This window comes from Heterodontus francisci, chromosome 3, assembly GCF_036365525.1.
Source record: "Heterodontus francisci isolate sHetFra1 chromosome 3, sHetFra1.hap1, whole genome shotgun sequence".
In the NCBI taxonomy this organism is placed as follows: Eukaryota; Metazoa; Chordata; class Chondrichthyes; order Heterodontiformes; family Heterodontidae; genus Heterodontus; species Heterodontus francisci.
The window spans coordinates 202319847-202338794 of record NC_090373.1 but is presented as its reverse complement, the minus strand read 5'-3'; the positions used below and the strand labels follow the sequence as shown (position 1 = coordinate 202338794).

The window sequence follows — 18948 nt, the reverse complement described above, 5'->3', positions numbered from 1 at the left end:
GCCTTTATTCTCTAGAGTTTCGAAGAATGAGAGGTGATCTCATTGAAACCTACAAAATACTTAAAGGGATAGACAGGGTAGATGCAGGTATGATGTTTCCCATGGTTGGGCGTCTAGAACCAAAGGGCACAATTTCAAAATAAGGGGGAAGCCACTTAGAACAAGAGATGAGGAGAAATTTCTTTACTCAGAGGGTTGTGAATCTTTGGAATTCTCTACCCCAGAGGGCTGTGAAAAGTCAGCATTTGAGCATTTTTAAAACAGAGATTGACGTTTCTAAATATCAATGACATATGGGGATATGAGGATAGTGTGGGAAAAAAACATTGAAGTGGATGATCAGCCATGATAGTATTGAATGGCAGGGCAGGCTCGATGGGCTGAATGGCCTACTCCTGCTCCTATGTTCCTATGACAGTATTGGTAGGAGTGATCACTGCACAGGCCCTGTGGAAACAAAGTCACATGGAGGATATGCTCTATCATGTTTTGTGGCACCGAAACGGTGTTAAATCGGAAAGATTCAGAACAGATCTGACAGCTCGAAACTGGTCATCCAAGAGACCATGTGAGCCATCTGCAGCAGCAGAATTAACATAGAAAGATAGAAAATAGGAGCAGGAGTAGGTCATTCGGCCCTTTGAGACTGCACCGCCATTCATTATGATCATGGCTGATCATCCAACTCAGTAGCCTGTTCTGGTTTTCGCCCCATAGAATTGTATTCCAGAACGATTTGTAATCTCAGGGTCCAGTATATTCCTCACCTTACCATAACCAACAAGCGATGGAACCAACCCTAGTTCAATCGGAAGTGTAGTAGAGCATGCCAGGAGCAGCAACAGCTGTACCAAAAATTAGGTTCCAACCTGGTGAAGCTACAACACACGATTACATGCATACTAAATAGCAGAAGCTGCATGCTACAGAGCTAAGCAAGCCCACGATCAACAGATCAGGTCAAAGCTTTGCAGTCCTGCCACATCCAGTCGTGAATGCTGGAGGACAATTAAACAACTAACTAGAGGAGGAGGTTCATTGAACATCCCCATCTGCAATGATGGGGGAGTCTCCTCACTTTGTAAAAAAGACAAGGCTGAAGCCTGTGCAAACATCTTCAGCCAGAAGTGCCGAGTGGTGGATCTATCTTGGCATCTGCCTGCAGTCCCCACCATCATAGAGCTGCATAAGAGACGTCACTGAGGCCTTAATATGAACAGAGAGACAACATCAGTTTATTCTCTTTTGTCAGGGACTAGCAAGAGGAACGAGTATGCAGATTTGCACGATCGTAGGTTTCCCTGTTGTCATTGCCTTGCGTGCGCCATATTTAAACTCTGCCATTTTCCTGAATTGAAAGGAATTCCACTCCTTGAATGTGTACTTGATATGCAACTATAGGAAGCTCATTGTGTAGGCAAAGTAGTCACAATTCTTTCATTTTGCGGCGGTCCTCTGTGCCATCTCTATTTAAACTACCACAGCAAGTTATAGACTTGACGACAAGGTTTATGTCCTCATAATATGGCTCATGATGCCATTCTGGAACCCACATGCACAGCAAGCCTACAATGAGAGCCATGCTGCCACAAGGATTATTATAGAGCACACCATTGGTGTCCACGAGCAACATTTTCTCAGCTTGGTCCGCACTGGAGGAACTCTGCAATACTTAGCTGAGCTGGCATCAAGATTTGTGGTAGTATTCTGCATGCTGTGCCATCTGACCAGTATACCATCAGCTATTGGACAAGAAGCTGAGGAGCAGCAGCATGAGGATGAGGAAGAAGAAATGGAGAAGGAAGAGAAAGTACAGCAGGATGTGAAGCAGCAGGAAGATGAAGGCGACACATAAACAGCCACTTTGTGTCTGGGCTGTATGTGAGAGAGTTAATGAGCGATATCAGTTATCTCAACCGTTCCTCCTATTCACCAACAGTCCCTCGCTGCTTACATTTTCTCTATCACTGACCATCACATCATCCTCTTTCCAACAACACCAAAATAAAAATTACCAGAAAATCCACATTCCAATCCAAATAAATAAATTCAATCAGCACATAATGCAAACAAAAATAAATTAATTCCCCTTGCATTTATCTTCTGTGTGCCTTTGCCTTTCCTAGTGCTGCTACGACATTCTTCCTCAGAGGCTGCAGTGTGGAAAGCTGCTGAAGTCCAGTTGAAGATACTGCAGATGGTCGTGGAGGGTGGCCTCAAGCAGCTCTGGGTCCAGAATGCCTGACTTCAGACTACACCAATTTGGACTGGGCTGCAGCAACCTGGGCTTGGAAGCTGACCGGTGACCAAGGGCACTAGCAGAGTAGCAGTGGTGGGAGCAGGAATGCTCATTCTGAGAGAGAAAAGCAGGTCATGTTCCATGGAGCCACTGCCACTCTCCCGGGGCAGTGCCTTGGCAATCCTACTGGTATGTTGGAGAAGAACTAATGTGCGATTTGACCAACTAGTGAGCTGGCACCTGCACTATACTTTTCTCCTTACCATGACTTCTGTGCACACATTACAAATTATGACTATGTATTTACAGATGATGGACAGCTTCAAGGCCCTTGGAAGCTCCTTTAGACAGTTGTATCGAAAGCCAAGATGGCAGCAGTTAGTTTCCAAAGCAGCACTCAGACCTTTGATGGAAGCTGCTTGTGCTGCACTGGATATTGTGGTATTGGCCATCAGATACTGCATCATTGTGACTTCCAGAATTGTGCTGACGGAGGTGACCACACATTCAAAGTTAGAAAGAGATGGGAATGCGACACGTAAAGAATGTTTAAATGGGAAAGTGGAATCACCACCAACAGTGACTGCCCAAAAAAAGGGAGCAGAGGCTGCGATTTGAAATTGTTGAACTCAGTGTTGAGTTCGGAAGCTGTAAAGTGCTTAGGTGAAAGATGGGGTGCTGTTCCTTGAACTTAGGTTAAGCTTCATTGGAACATTGTAAGAGGCCGAGGACAGAAAGGTCAGATTAGGAGTGGAGCGGAGAATTAAAATGACAGGCAACTGTAATGCTTGTGGACTGAAAGGAGGTGTTCTGCAAAGCGATAACCTAATCTATATTTGGTTTCCATAATGCAAAGGACACTGCATTGTGAGCAACGAATGCAGTACATTTACATTGAAAGGAGTACAAGTAAATCACTGTTTAATCTAGAAGGAGTGTCTGGGGCCCTGGATGGTGAGAAGGGAGGAGGTTAATTAGTGCTAGAAGTGTCAGTTAGAGGGGTAAAGTGCTTCACCTGTGAGATGTGGGAGGTCCGTGACGCTTCCAGCGTTCCGGACGACTACATCTGCAGGAAGTGGACCCAGTTGCAGCTCCTCACAGACTGCATGGATCGGTTGGAGCAGCAACTGGATGCACTAAGAAGCATGCAGGTGGCAGAAAGCGTCATAGACAGGAGTTTTAGAGAAGTGGTTACATCCAACGTGCAGGCAGATAGATGGGTGACCGCTAGAAGGGGCAGGCAGTCAGTGCAGGAATCCCCTGTGGCTATACTCAGTATACCGTTTTGGATACTGTTTGGGGGGGATGGCCTATCAGGGGAAAACAGCAGCAGCCGCCAGAGCAGTGGCACCACGGCTGGCACTGTTGTTCAGCAGGGAGGGACAAAGCGCAGAAGAGCAATAGTTATTCTTTGGCTTCCTTGTCTCGAGAGACAATGGGTAAGTGCCTGGAGCTGGTCAGTGGTTTGTGAAGCAGCGCCTGGAGTGGCTATAAAGGCAAATTCTAGAGTGACAGACTCTTCCACAGGTGCTGCAGATAAAATTGGTTGTCGGGGCTGTTACACAGTTGGCTCTCCCCGTGCGCTTCTGACTTTTTCCTGCCAACTGCTAAGTCTCTTTGACTCGCCACACTTTAGCCCCGCATTTGTGGCTGCCCGCCAGCTCTGGCGATCACTGGCAACTGACTCCCACGACTTGTGATCAATGTCACAGGACTTCATGTCGCATTTGCAGCTGTCTTTAAAGTGGAGACATGGACGGCCGGTGGGTCTGATACCAGTGACGAGCTCGCTGCACAATGTGTCCTTGGGGATCCTGCTATCTTCTCTGCGGCTCACATGGCCAAGCCATCTCAAGCATCGCTGGCTCAGTAGGGTGTATATGCTGGGGATGTTGGCCGCCTCGAGGTCTTCTGTGTTGGAGATACGGTCCTGCCACCTGATGCCAAAGATTCTCCGGAGGCAGCGAAGATGGAATGAATTGAGATGTCGCTCTTGGCTGACATACATTGTCCAGGCCTCGCTGCTGCAGAGCAAGGTACTGAGGACACAGGCTTGATACACTTGGACTTTTGTGTTCCGTGTCAGTGTGCCATTTCCCCACGCTCTCTTGGCCAGTCTGGACATAGCAGTGGAAGCCTTTCCCATGTGCTTGTTGATTTCTGCATCGAGAGCCAGGTTACTGGTGATAGTTGAGCCTAGGTCGGTGAACTCTTGAACCACTTCCAGAGTGTGGTCGCCTATATTGATGGATGGAGCATTTCTGACTTCCTGTCCCATGATGTTCATTTTCTTGAGGCTGATGGTTAGGCCAAATTCGTTGCAGGGAGCCGCAATCCTGTCGATGAGTCTCTGCAGACACTCTTCAGTGTGAGATGTTAATGTAGCATCATCAGCAAAGCGGAGTTCCCTGATGAGGACTTTCCGTACTTTGGTCTTCGCTCTAAGACGGGCAAGGTTGAACAATCTGCCATCTGATCTTGTGTGGAGGAAAATTCCTTCTTCTGAAGACTTGAACGCATGTGCGAGCAGCAGGGGGAAGAAGATCCCAAACAGTGTAGGTGTGAGAACACAGCCCTGTTTCACACCACTCAGGATAGGAAAGGGGTCTGATGAGGCACCGCGATGCTGAATTCTGCCTTTCATATTGTTTTCATACTCATTTTGTTTGCTGACTAAGTCAAAGGCTTTGGTGCGATCAATGAAAGCAATGCAGAGGGGCATCTGTTGTTCGTGGCATTTCTCCTGTCGCTGGCAAAGGGAGAACAGCATGTCAATGGTGGAGCTTTCTGCTCGAAAGCCACACTGTGCCTCAGGGTAGATGCGCTCAGCCAGTTTCTGGAACCTGTTTAAAGTGACTCGAGCGAAGACTTTCCCCACTATGCTGAGCAGGGAGATTCCACAGTAGTTGTTGCAGTCACTGCGGTCACCCTTGTTCATATAGAGAGTGATGATATAGGGGACTCTATAGTCAGAGGCACAGATAGGCGCTTCTGTGGACGTGAAAGATACTCCAGGATGGTATGTTGCCTCCCTGGTGCCAGGGTCAAGGATGTTTCTGAACGGACAGGGGGCATTCTGAACGGGAAGGGTGAACAGCCAGAGGTTGTGGTACACATCGATAACAACGACATAGGCAGGAAGAGTGACGAGGTCCTGCAGGGGGAGTTTAGGGAGTTAGGTAGAAAGTTAAAAGACAGGACCTCTAGGGTTGTAATCTCGGGATTACTTCCTGTGCCACGTGCCAGTGAGGCTAGAAATAGGAAGATGGTGCAGCTAAACACGTGGCTGAGCAGCTGGTGCAGGAGGGAGGGTTTCATATATCTGGATCATTGGGATCTCTTCAGGGTCAGGTGGTACCTGTACAAGAAGGACGAGTTGCATTTAAACTGGAGGGGCACAAATATCCTGGCTGCGAGGTTTGCTAGCGTCACTTGGGAGGGTTTAAACTAGTGCAGCAGTGGGGTGGGAACCAGAGCAGCAGGATAGCGGGTGAAATAAATGAGGGGGAACTAGTGAATAAGGACAGTAAGACTGAGAGGAAGAGCAGGCAGGGAGATATTGCTGAGCACAGCGGGACTGGTGGTCTGAAGTGCATTTGTTTCAATGCAAGAAGTATAACAGGTAAGGCAGAAGAACTGAGAGCTTGGATTAGTACTTGGAACTATGATGTTGTTGCTATTACAGAGACTTGGTTGAGAGAAGGATAGGATTGGCAGCTAAATGTTCTGGGATTTAGAAGCTTCAAGCGGGATAGAGGGGTTGTAAAAGGGGTGGGGGAATTGCATTACTGGTTAAGGAGAATATCTCAGCTGTACTGCGGGAGGACACCTCGGAGGGGTCATGCAGAGAGGCAATATGGGTGGAGCTCAGGAATAGGAAGGGTGCAGTCACGATGTTGGGGGTTTACTACAGGCCTCCCAACAGCCAGCGGGAGGTAGAGGAGCAGATATGCAGACAGATTTTGGAAAGATGTAAAGGTAACAGGGTTGTAGTGGTGGGTGATTTTACCTTCCCCTATATTGATTGGGACTCACTTAGTGCAAGGGGCTTGGATGGGGCAGATTTTTTAAGGAGAATCCAGGAGGGCTTCTTGAAACAATATGTATATAGTCCAACTAGGAATGGGGTCGTACTGGACCTGGTATTGGGGAATGAGCCGGGCCAAGTGGTCGATGTTTCAGTCGCGGAGAATTTCGAGAACAGTGACCATAATTCCGTAAGTTTTAAGGTACTTGTGGATAAGGATAAGAGTAGTCCTCGGGTCAAGGTGCTAAATTGGGGGAAGGCGAATTATAACAATATTAGGCAGGAACTGAAGAATTTAGATTGGGGGCGGCTGTTTGAGGGTAAATCAACATCTGACATGTGGGAGTCTTTCAAACGTCAGTTGATTAGAATCCATGACCAGCATGTTTTCCTGTGAGGAAGAAGGATAAGTTTTGCAAGTTTCGGGAAGCTTGGATAACGAGGGATATTGTGAGCTTAGTCAAAAAGAAAAAGGAAGCATTCGTAAGGGCTGGAAGGCGAGGAACAGACGAATCCCTTGAGGAATATAAAGACAGTAGGAAGGAACTTAAGCAAGGATTCAGGAGGGCGAAAAGGGGTCATGAAAAGTCATTGGCAAACAGGATTAAGGAAAATCCCAAGGCTTTTTATCCATATAGAAAGAGCAAGAGGGGAACCAGGGAAACGGTTGGCCCACTCAAGGACAGAGGAGGGAATCTATGTGTGGAGCCAGAGGAAATGGGCGAGGTGCTAAATGAGTACTTTGCATCAGTATTCACCAAAGGGAAGAACTTGGTGGATGATGAGTCTGGGGAAGGGAGTGTAGATAATCTGGGTCATGTCATCAAAAAGGAGGAGGTGTTGGGCGTCTTGCAAAGCATTAAGGTAGATAAGTCCCCAGGGCCTGATGGGATCTACCCCGGAATACTGAGGGAGGCAAGGGAAGAAATTGCTGGGGCCTTGACAGAAATCTTTATATCCTCATTGGCTGCAGGTGAAGTCCCAGAGGACTGGAGAATAGCCAATGTTGTTCCTTTGTTTCAGAAGGGTAGCAAGGATAATCCAGGAAGTTATAGGCCGGTGAGCCTTCTGTCAGTGGTAGGGAAATTATTAGAGAGGATTCTTTGGGACAGGATTTACTCCCATTTGGAAACAAATGAACTTATTAGCGAGAGGCAGCATGGTTTTGTGAAGGGGAGGTCGTGTCTCACTAACTTGATTGAGTTTTTTGAGGAAGTGACGAAGATGATTGATGAAGTAAGGGCAGTGGCTGTTGACTATATGGACTTCAGTAAAGCCTTTGATAAGGTCCCTCATGGCAGACTGGTACAAAAAGTGAAGTCACACGGGATCAGAGGTGAGTTGGCAAGATGGATACAGAACTGTGGCTCAGTCATAGAAGACAGAGGGTGGCAGTGAAAGGGTGCTTTTCTGAATGGAGGGCTGTGATTAGTGGTGTTCCGCAGGGATTAGTGCTGGGACCTTTGCTGTTTGTAGTACATATAAATGACTTGGAGGAAAATGTAGCAGGTCTGATTAGTAAGTTTGCGGCCGACACAAAGGTTGGTGGAGTTGCGGATAGTGATGAGGATTGTCAGAGGATACAGCAGGATATAATCGGTTGGAAACTTGGGTGGAGAAATGGCAGATGGAGTTTAATCCGGACAAGTGTGAGGTAATGCATTTTGGAAGATCTAATACAGGTGGGAAGTGTACAGTAAATGGCAGAACCCCTAGGAGTATTGACAGGCAGAGAGATCTGGGTGTACAGGTCCACGGGTCACTGAAAGTGGCAACGCAGGTGGATAAGGTAGTCAAGAAGGCATACGGCATGCTTACCTTCATTGGTCGGGGCATAGAGTATAAAAATTGGCAAGTCATGCTGCAGCTGTACAGAACCTTAGTTAGGCCACACTTAGAATATTGCATGCAATTCTGGTCGCCACACTACCAGAAGGACGTGGAGGCTTTGGAAAGGGTGCAGAAGAGGTCTACCAGGATGTTGCCTGGTCTGGAGGGCATTCGCTATGAGGAGAGGTTGGATAAACTCGGATTGTTTTCACTGGAACGACGGAGGTGGCGGGGCGACATGATCAAGGCTTACAAAGTTATGAGTGGCATGGACAGAGTGGATAGTCAGAAGCTTTTTCCCAGTGTCGAAGAGTCAGTTACTAGGGGACATAGGTTTCAGGTGCGAGGGGCAAAGTTTAGAGGGGATGTGCAAGGCAAGTTCTTTACACAGAAGGTGGTGAGTTCCTGGAACTTGCTGCTGGGGGTGGTGGTGGAAGCAGGTACGATAACGAGGTTTAAGAGGCATCTTGACAAATACATGAATAGGATGGAAATAGAGAGATACGGTCCCCGGAAGTGCAGAAGGTTTTAGTTTGGACAGGCGCAGTCTTGGAGGGCCGAATGGCCTGTTCCTGTGCTGTATTGTTCTTTGTTCTTTGATAAAGGCTTGTCATTGCATTCTCCGACACTTGCATGGGATGGTGCCACGGGAAAGGGAGGGGATGATAGAAGAGTGCACCAGTGTGTGGCCTGCAATAGTTACTTTTGGATGCTGAAAGGGGTGAGTAGGGAAAGATGTGTTTGGTGGTGTCATCATACTGGAGGTGGTGGAAATGATGGAGGATGATTTGTTAAATGTGGAAGCTGGAGGGCTGGGAGGTAAGTGGAGAAGGGGTAAGAGCAGAAATGTGAGAATTGGAATGGACAGGAGAAATCTTGGTTGAAGAAAAAGGATGACGGTGAGAAAATGTGGTGGATCCAGGTTCTACTCCTTTTCAGACCCCTTGCCAGAATTGCACTTTTAGTGCTCCAATAGGATTGCGAAATCTCTACCTTTCAGTTGAATTCTGGGAATGAACCAAATACACAAACTTCATTCATCCTCTGGGAAAATCTTTTACAAAGTCCCACAGAATCACAGAATAATACAGTGCAGAAGAGGCACTTCGGCCCATCGAGTCTGCACCAATGCATTAAAGACACCTGACCTGTCTACCTCATCCCATTTGCCAGCACTTGGCCCATCGCCTTGAATGTTATGACGTGCCAAGTGCTCCTTCAGGTACTTTTTAAAGGATATGAGGCAACCTGCCTCTACCACCCTCCCAGGCAGTGTATTCCAGACCATCACCACCCTCTGGGTAAAAAAAGTTCTTCCTCAAATCCCCCTTAAACCTCCTGTTCCTCACCTTAAACTTGTGTCCCCTCGTAACTGACCCTTCGACTAAGTGGAACAGCTGCTCCCTGTCCACCCTGTCCATGCCCCTCATAATCTTGTGCACCTCGATCAGGTCACCCCTCAGTCTTCTCTGCTCCAGCGAAAACAACCCAAGCCTATCCAACCTCTCTACATAGTTTAAATGTTCCATCCCAGGCAACATCCTGGTGAATCGCCTCTGCAAACCCTCCAGTGCAATCACATCCTTCCTATAATGTGGCGACCAGAACTGCACACAGTACTCCAGCTGTGGCCTTACCAAAGTTGTGTCCAACTCCAACATGACCTACTGCATCCCTACCATTGCACATTCTTTCACTATGATATGCACTTCATCGACACACAAAACATTTCTGTAGTATCTTAACCCCATTAACTCACCATGAGCAACTCAAAGGGGGATCTTTCAGTGATATTAAACTTCTGATCCGGGAATTCCTTGCCCCAGGGCCACAAATGGCGTGCTTTTTGCATGACCGGAAAATACATTTTGGTAGATCCCAATTTTGCCAAGTCTCTACTCCTTTTCTCACCCCTCAGAAGTTCTGGCTGTGGAGGGGGTAGTTACAAATGAGTAGTCGGGTTATGACATACAGGTGTCTTAGGTGTTTAAAGTTCTTCAGGACCATTTAAGGTTGGATTTGGCAATTGCATTTCTGGAAGTGGCAAAAATAGAAAGTGCTCAGTTTAATAATTGCTTTTATTGTGCTATCTCAGGCCAGCTTTGCTGCAGTGAGATACCACAGCAAAATCCCACTTCAAGAGGGTGCTGCAGTTCCTTCAGAAATGGTGTGGGCACCTATCTGTAATATGACAGTGCCTCTAACCACAGGATTTGGGAAAGGCTCAATGGAAGTTGAGCCATGTCCCAGACCTACCCCTGAATAGCCCCGCACCAAATTTTAGTTCCCTTGCCTCTGGCGCATTCTCATAATTGAGACCTTATGATGCGGATGCCATAATAATCTTAAAAAGAGATGGAGGGACAATCATTAATCTAAAACCTGAAACTTGCAATCATTTTTAACTGTCTTTTGTCTGTAGTGGATTCTAAATAGCTCCAGTTACCTGCATTTACCTCTTTAGTACAGTGCCCTTAAAGTGACAAGCCAGGTGAGTAGTTAATCATTACAAACTGTTGTCCAGATTTCAAACTATCTGTGAGCAACACTGTGGGAGTTTTGATAATCTTGTTAATGATTCCAGATTTGATTGCAGGAGAGAATTGAGTGGAAAAGTTGTAATAATTAAAAATCAAGTGGGAAGATGATGTGGGTCAGTGCTGTTTTATTTATTTTAATGACAAGCTTCATGAAGTAGTGTATTAGAATTAGAAGTAGAATTAGAACATTACAGCACAGTACAGGCCCTTCGGCCCTCGATGTTGCGCCGACCATCTGACCTACACTATTCCATTTTCATCCATCTGTCTATCCAATGACCACTTAAATGCCCTTAAAGTTGGCGAGTCTACTACTGTTGCAGGCAGGGCGTTCCACGCCCCTACTACTCTCTGCGTAAAGAAACTACCTCTGACATCTGTCCTATATCTTTCACCCCTCAACTTAAAGCTATGTCCCCTCGTGTTTGCCATCATCATCCGAGGAAAAAGACTCTCACTATCCACCCTATCAAACCCTCTGATTATCTTGTATGTCTCTATTAAGTCACCTCTCCTCCTCCTTCTCTCCAACGAAAACAACCCCAAGTCCCTCAGCCTTTCCTCGTAAGAACTTCCTTCCATACCAGGCAACATCCTAGTAAATCTCCTCTGCACCCTTTCCAAAGCTTCCACATCCTTCCTATAATGCGGTGACCAGAACTGCACGCAATACTCAAGGTGCGGCCTCACCAGAGTTTTGTACAGCTGCATCATGACCTCGTGGCTCCGAAACTCGATCCCCCTACTAATAAAAGCTAACACACCATATGCCTTCTTAACAGCCCTATTAACCTGGGTAGCAACTTTCAGGGATTTATGTACCTGGACACCAAGATCTCTCTGCTCATCTACACTACCAAGAATCTTCCCATTAGCCCAGTACTCTGCATTGCTGTTACTCCTTCCAAAGTGAATCACCTCACACTTCTCCGCATTAAACTCCATTTGCCATCTCTCAGCCCAGCTCTGCAGCCTATCTATGTCCCTCTGTACCCTACAACACCCTTCGACACTATCCACAACTCCACCGACCTTCGTGTCATCCACAAATTTACTAACCCACCCTTCTACACCCTCATCCAGGTCATTTATAAAAATGACAAACAGCAGTGGCCCCAAAACAGAACCTTGCGGTACACCACTAGTAACTAAACTCCAGGATGAACATTTGCCATCAACCACCACCCTCTGTCTTCTTTCAGCTAGCCAATGTCTGATCCAAAGCTCTAAATCACCTTCAACCCCATGCTTCCGTATTTTCTGCAATAGCCTACCGTGGGGAACCTTATCAAACGCCTTACTGAAATCCATATACACCACATCCACGGCTTTACCCTCATCCACCTGTTTGGTCACCTTCTCGTAAAACTCAATAAGGTTTGTGAGGCACGACCTACCTTTCACAAAACCGTGCTGACTATCGCAAATGAACTTATTCTTTTCAAGATGCTTATAAATCCTATCTCTTATAACCTTTTCCAACATTTTACCCACAACCGAAGTAAGGCTCACAGGTCTATAATTACCAGGGCTGTCTCTACTCCCCTTCTTGAACAAGGGGACAACATTTGCTATCCTCCAGTCTTCCGGCACTACTCCTGTCGACAATGACGACATAAAGATCAACAACAACGGCTCTGCAATCTCCTCCCTGGCTTCCCAGAGAATCCTAGGATAAATCCCATCTGGCCCAGGGGACTTATCTATTTTCACTCTTTCCAAAATTGCTAACACCTCCTCCTTGTGAATCTCACAACCTACTAGGCTAGATGGGATTATCTCAGTAATCTCCTCGGCAACATTTTCTTTCTCTACTGTAAATACTGACGAAAAATATTCATTTAACGCTTCCCCTATCTCCTCTGATTCCGCACACAACTTCCCACTACTATCCTTGATTGGCCCTGTTCTAACTCTTATCATTCTTTTATACCTGATATACCTATCGAAAGCCTTAGGGTTTTCTTTGATCCTATCCGCCAATGACTTCTCGTGTCCTCTCCTTGCTCTGCTTAGCCCTCCCTTTAGATCCTTCCTGGCTAGCTTGTAACTCTCAAGCGCCCTAACTGAGCCTTCACGTCTCATCCTAACATAAGCCGCCCTCTTCCTCTTGACAAGCGCTTCAACTTCTTGAGTAAACCACGGCTCCCTCGCTCGACAACTTCCTCCCTGCCTGACAGGTACATACTTATCAAGGACACGTATTAGCTGCTCCTTGAATAAGCTCCACATTTCGTTTGTGCCCATCCCCTGCAGTTTCCTTCCCCATCCTACACATCCTAAATCTTGCCTAATCGCGTCATAATTTCCTTTCCCCCAGCTATAATTCTTGCCCTGCGGTATATACCTGTCCCTGCCCATCGCTAAGGTAAACCTAACCGAATTGTGATCACTATCACCAAAGTGCTCACCTACATCTAAATCTAACACCTGGCCGGGTTCATTACCCAGTACCAAATCCAATGTGGCATCGCCCCTGGTTGGCCTGTCCACACACTGTGTCAGAAAACCCTCCTGCACACACTGGACAAAAACAGACCCATCTAAAGTACTCGAACTATAGTATTTCCAGTCAATATTTGGAAAGTTGAAGTCCCCCATAACCACTACCCTGTTACTCTCGCTCCTGTCGAGAATCATCTTCGCTATCCTTTCCTCTACATCTCTGGAACTATTCGGAGGTCTATAGAAAACTCCCAACAGGGTGACCTCTCCTCTCCTGTTTCTAACCTCGGCCCATACTACCTCAGTAGACGAGTCCTCAAACGTCCTTTCTGCCGCTGTAATACTTTCCTTGATTAACAATGCCACACCCCCCCCTCTTTTATCCTCTTCTCTGTTCTTACTGAAACATCTAAATCCCGGAACCTGCAACATCCATTCCTGCCCCTGCTCTACCCATGTCTCTGAAATGGCCACAACATCAGGATCCCAGGTACCAACCCATGCTGCAAGCTCACCCACCTTATTCCGGATGCTCCTGGCGTTGAAGTAGACACACTTTAAACCAAGTTCTTGCTTGCCAATGCCCTCTTGCGTCCCTGTAACCTTATCCCCTACCTCACTACTCTCAACAGCCTGTACACTGGAACTACAATTTAGGTTCCCATTCCCCTGCTGATTTAGTTTAAACCCTCCCGAAGAGCACTAACAAATCTCCCCCCCAGGATATTGGTACCCCTCTGGTTCAGGTGAAGACCATCCTGTTTGTAGAGGTCCCACCTACCCCAGAAAGAGCCCCAATTATCCAGGAAACCAAAACCCTCCCTCCTACACCATCCCTGCAGCCACGTGTTCAACTCCTCTCTCTCCCTATTCCTCACTTCGCTAGCACGTGGCACGGGCAACAACCCAGAGATAACAACTCTGTTTGTTCTCGCTCTAAGCTTCTAGTTCTCGCTCTAGTGTAATGAAATGTATTTTTGTGAGATACATTTGTGACTTGAAAAATAAATTAATCATTAATATTTGTTTTGACAGCTGCAAGCTTATGATGATTTCTTTTCAAAAGGAGGCAGAAAATCAATCGTGTTCTTTTACCAAGAAACTGACCCACCAATAATCGGTAAAACTTAATTGTAGGTTAAGAGTAAATAAAACATGATTAATGTGGAAGCGTATTCTCGCTAATAAGCACACAATAAGCATAACAACTCTGTTTCTCTCTCCACTGTTACTGCCGAACCTGCTGAGTATTTCCAGCACTTTTTGTTTTTATTACAATTTAAAACATGATGGAAATTGCTGCTGGCTTGCTGATCCAATACCCTAAATACCTTGGCTACAATAATTAAACTAAAAAAATACAGTAAAAGCACAGTGCATCCATCAGCATCTGTAAATGCAAAGGATGGGTTATCATTTTGTCCAAACTGGAAACTATAAATGTATATTTAATAGGTGAACAAAGAAAAATAGGAAAGAATTAAAGCAGTTATGGGTTTAATACATAGCCTAGGATTTTACCTTCTGAAATCGGGTGTCCTCCGAGGTGGCCGAGCCGAAAAATGGCGGACGAAGACGTTGGGTCGGGTCCTTGACATCGTGACGCCCAATCCCCATCTTACGCTGGTCAGATGGTGGGTGAGATGGAGGCTGATTTATAACAATCAAGGGCCAATTGAAGCGAGACCAAGGCGGACCTGCGAGGAGATGGGCACTGGCGAACAGGAGTTCCAGCGGCTTAAAAGAGCTATATTCTCACATACTCTCACAGGGACAGCGAGACAGTTCCATGACTGACGTCATAGTTTAGAAAGTGATGCGTTGCAGGTGGAGGCAGCTGATTGGTAAGTAGGAACAGGTGGGTATTTCTGCCCTTTTTTTTACTACTTTCAATAGCTGAAGTAAAACATAGAAACATAGAAAATAGGAGCAGGAGTAGGCCATTCGGACTTTGAGCCTGCTCCGCCATTCATTATGATCATGGCTGATCATCCAACTCCATAACCTGTTTCCGCTTTCCCCCCATATCCTTTGATCCCTTTCACATGTGGAGTACTGTGTACAGTTTTGGTCTCCTTATTTGCAAAAGCATATAATTGCATTAGAAGCAGTTCAGAGAAGGTTCACCTGACTAATTCCAGGAATGAAGGGCTTATCTTATGAAGAAAGGTTGGCCCTATACCCATTGGAGTTTAGAAGAATGAGAAGTGATTTTATTGAAACGTATAAGGAGGGACTTTATAGAGTGGATACCAGGAGGATGCTTCCTCTTGTGGGGGAGACTAGCATGGCAGAGCAGGTTTGAAGGGCTGAATGGCCTACTCCTGCTCCTAAGTCCTATGTTCCTATAAATGGGGCTTCAGGCTACACTTCTGGTGAAGTGAGAGTGGGAGCAGCTGTGAGGAAGTTCCTGGCCATGCTTCACATCTTAAACCTTGGAAGAGTTTTTCACTAATTCAGACAAAGTGCAGGCTACAACAAGAAGGACAGTTTTTAAAGCGGTGAAGAATATAATGCTGGTTAAACCTTTTGCTAGAGGATCGTTCCCTTGTCCATAGATTTACCACTTGTTCACTGAATAAATAGCCTTGTTTTCAACCCTCCATGCTCCAACGGGCAGGAAAGGGGCAGCTGAACCATAGTGACAGAAGTTGACTGGTGAGAAGAGGCCAAGATAATTTTCAAAAATGTCCTTCCCTTTAAACTGCTGTTGGACGAGAAGGAGCAGGAATGCTAACCCAAGTCACCTCGACGATTGGGAGGTGATTCTCAGTCCTGGCCTATCATGATCATGATTCACCATAACTTCCTGACCACACTATCCCCCTGTCCCCCCATCATTGGCAACGATGCAGAAGCAGGATGCAACTCCCCTGCCCCCTGCACAAGTTTTTCACCCTTGAAACTTTGACTGTTGAGGAGCATTCCCACGTATCTGTTCCCATGCACTTCTGGGTTTAACCTGGTGGGCTTGCAGGCTAGAGAGGAACACTTTGTGACTCCACAGATACTGAAGTAGTAAACCATACGTGACTCCTCAGATACTGAAGTAGTGAATCATTCGTGACTCGTCAGATACTGAAGCAGTCCGTGTAGAAATGCAGCAAGATCTGGGCAATATCCAGGCTTGGGCTGATAAGTGGCTAGAGATATTTGCACCACACAAGTGCTAGACAATGACCATCTCCAACAAGAGAGAATCTAACCATCTCCCCTTGACATTCAATGACATTACCATCGCTGAATCCCTCACTATCAACATACTAGGGGCTACCATTGACCAGAAACTGAACTGGAGTAGCCATATAAATACCGTGGCTACAAGAGCAGGTCAGAGGCTAGGAATCGTGCGGTGAGTAACTCACCTGACTCTCCAAAGCCTGTCCACCATCTCCAAGGCACAAGTCAGGAGTGTGATGGAATACTCTCCACTTGCCTGGATGGGTGCAGCTCCAACAACAGTCAAGAAGCTCGACACCATCCAGGACAAAGCAGCCCGCTTGATTGACACCCCATCCACAAACATTCACTCTCTCCACCACCGATGCACAGTGGCAGCAGTGTGTACCATCTACAAGATGCACTGCAGCAATGCACAAGGCTCCTTAGACAGCACCTTCCAAACCCACGACCTCCACCAACTAGAAGGACAAGGGCAGCAAATGCATAGGAACACCATCACCTGCAAGTTCCCCTCCAAGTCACACACCATCCTGACTTGGAACTATATCGCCATTCCTTTAGTGTCGCTGGGTCAAAATTTTGGAACTCCCTTCCTAACAGCACTGTGGGTGTACCTACCCCATGTGGACTGCAGAAGTTCAAGAAGGCAGCCCACCACCACCTTCTCAAGGGCAATTAGGGATGGGCAATAAATGCTGGCCTGGCCAGCGACGTCCACATCCCATGAATGAATAAAAACAACTTGTGGAATTGTAAGGTAAGTAATTAGTGTATTCAAAGAGACATTTACCTGAGTATTTAATTCAGTATCATGACTTTAACACCCAATGCTCGGATTTCCTGAGCTGTGTGAAACTCGCCAGGTTTAACCAGGTGAGACTACAGCACGGTGTGCTTGTTCAGTGAAATCGATAGGCCGGAAAGTCTTCAAACAGTGAAACTGATTATCTGCAACCATGCCTAGGTGAAAGTCTTGCAGTCACAGAACTTTTTCTGAGAGAATGCTTTTACTGTTTGACAGGTGATTTCCAACTCCTTGGAAGTCTGTTCACCTGTATTGGACTTCATTCACCTTGATTGGCACTTCCTTGCCATTAGCTTTCACTGTGGCATGGAAGCAGCTTATGCATCTCTGCCTTGCAGCTCTGATGAGGAACAAGAGAAGCAGCACCAGCAATACTAACAGTACCAGGAGCAACAAGAGCCTTACCAGGAGCCACATGCTGCTCCACAGGACAGTGGCGTTGAACATAGATATCCAGCTCTAAGGAGGTGTAAAGAGGTTTTTTGTTCTTTTGCCAGTTGCCTTGAATCGGTGTCCTCTGGTTCTCAACCCTTCTGTCAACGGGAACAGTTTCTCCCTATCTGCTTTGTCCAGACCCCTCATGATTTTGAGCACCTCTATCAAATCTCTTCTAAGCCTCTCTTCTGTAAGAAGAACAAGCTCAGTGAGGAAGCTCGGTGAAGAGGGGAACTATAAATTAATTAAGAAAAATAAATTTTTAATTTAATTGTCGAAATAAAGATGGCAGGACAGTGATGTGTCGCGGCTGCAGTATGTGGGAGCCCCTGGATGCCACAGAAATCCATGGCAACCACGTCTGTAGTGTCTGTGTCAAGAGCTTGAGGTTGAGCTGCTGACATTTCGATATATCAGGGAGGGGAAAAATTACCTGGACACTTTGTTTCAGAAGGCAGTCACACCCCTTTGATAAGATCTTTTGATTTCGTCACTGGTCAGGGACAGGAGGGTTTGACTTCGAGTCAAGCAGGTAAGGGGATCACAAAAGTGGGAATGGAGAAGCCTCAGCCCTTGCAATTGAGCAACAAGTTCGATGTTCTTGCAGCTTATATGGACAAGAGCGAGGGCTATAGTGTGGATGAGCAGACCGACCATGGCACTATGGTACAGGAAGCCTTCAAGTCGGGGGAGATAAAAGGAATGTAGTGGTAGGAGGAGATTGTATAGTCAGGGGGATAGACACTGTTCTGTGCAGCTGAGAGTGAGAATCCAGAAGGCTGTGTTGCCTGCCCATTGTCAGTGTTCAGGACATCTGCTCAGGGCTGGAGAGGAATTTGCAGTGGGAGGGGGAAGATCTGTGGTCATGGTCTACGTAGGTACCAATGAGATCCGTAAGATTAGGAAAGAGGTTCTGCATAGGGACTATGAGAAGCTAGGCACTAAATTAAAAGGCAGAACCTCAAAGGTAATAACCTCTGGATGACTACCTGAGCCACGAGCAAACTGGAATAGGGCAAATAAGATTATAGAGATAAATGCGTGGCTCAGAGACTGGTGTGGGAGAAGTGGGTTCTGTTTCGTGGGGCACTGGCAACAGTACTAGGGAAAGTGGAGGTTGTACCATTGGGACGAACTTCCTGGAACCGTGCTGCGACCATTGTTCCAGCGAGTTGTATAACTAGGGAAGTTGAGAGGGCTTTAAACTAAATAGAGGGAGAAGGGATTATTTAGGAGACTATTGAATAAATTCAAGGGAAATGACAAGACAATAGATCAAGGTAGCAATAAAGGTAATGACGATCAGAGTATGGCAGGAAGGGATAGTGATTGCCAACTTAAGAGTTGTTCTTCTTTGGCCTCGCGAGACAATGGGTCAGCGCCTAGAGGTGGTCAGTGGTTTGTGGAGCAGCACCTGGAGTGGCTAAAAGGGGCCAATTCTAGA

The 18948-nt window shown here is 46.5% G+C and overlaps 1 protein-coding gene across 1 annotated transcript in view; it reads left to right on the top strand.

The window, feature by feature from the left end:
* Window positions 1–18948, top strand: part of LOC137367179 (dynein axonemal heavy chain 8-like) — a 2062041-nt gene that overhangs the window by 47780 nt on the left and 1995313 nt on the right. The window contains exon 4 of the mRNA XM_068028615.1: window positions 14117–14201. Within this exon, the coding sequence (XP_067884716.1) occupies window positions 14117–14201 (85 nt within the window). The remainder of the gene's footprint in view (window positions 1–14116; window positions 14202–18948) is intronic.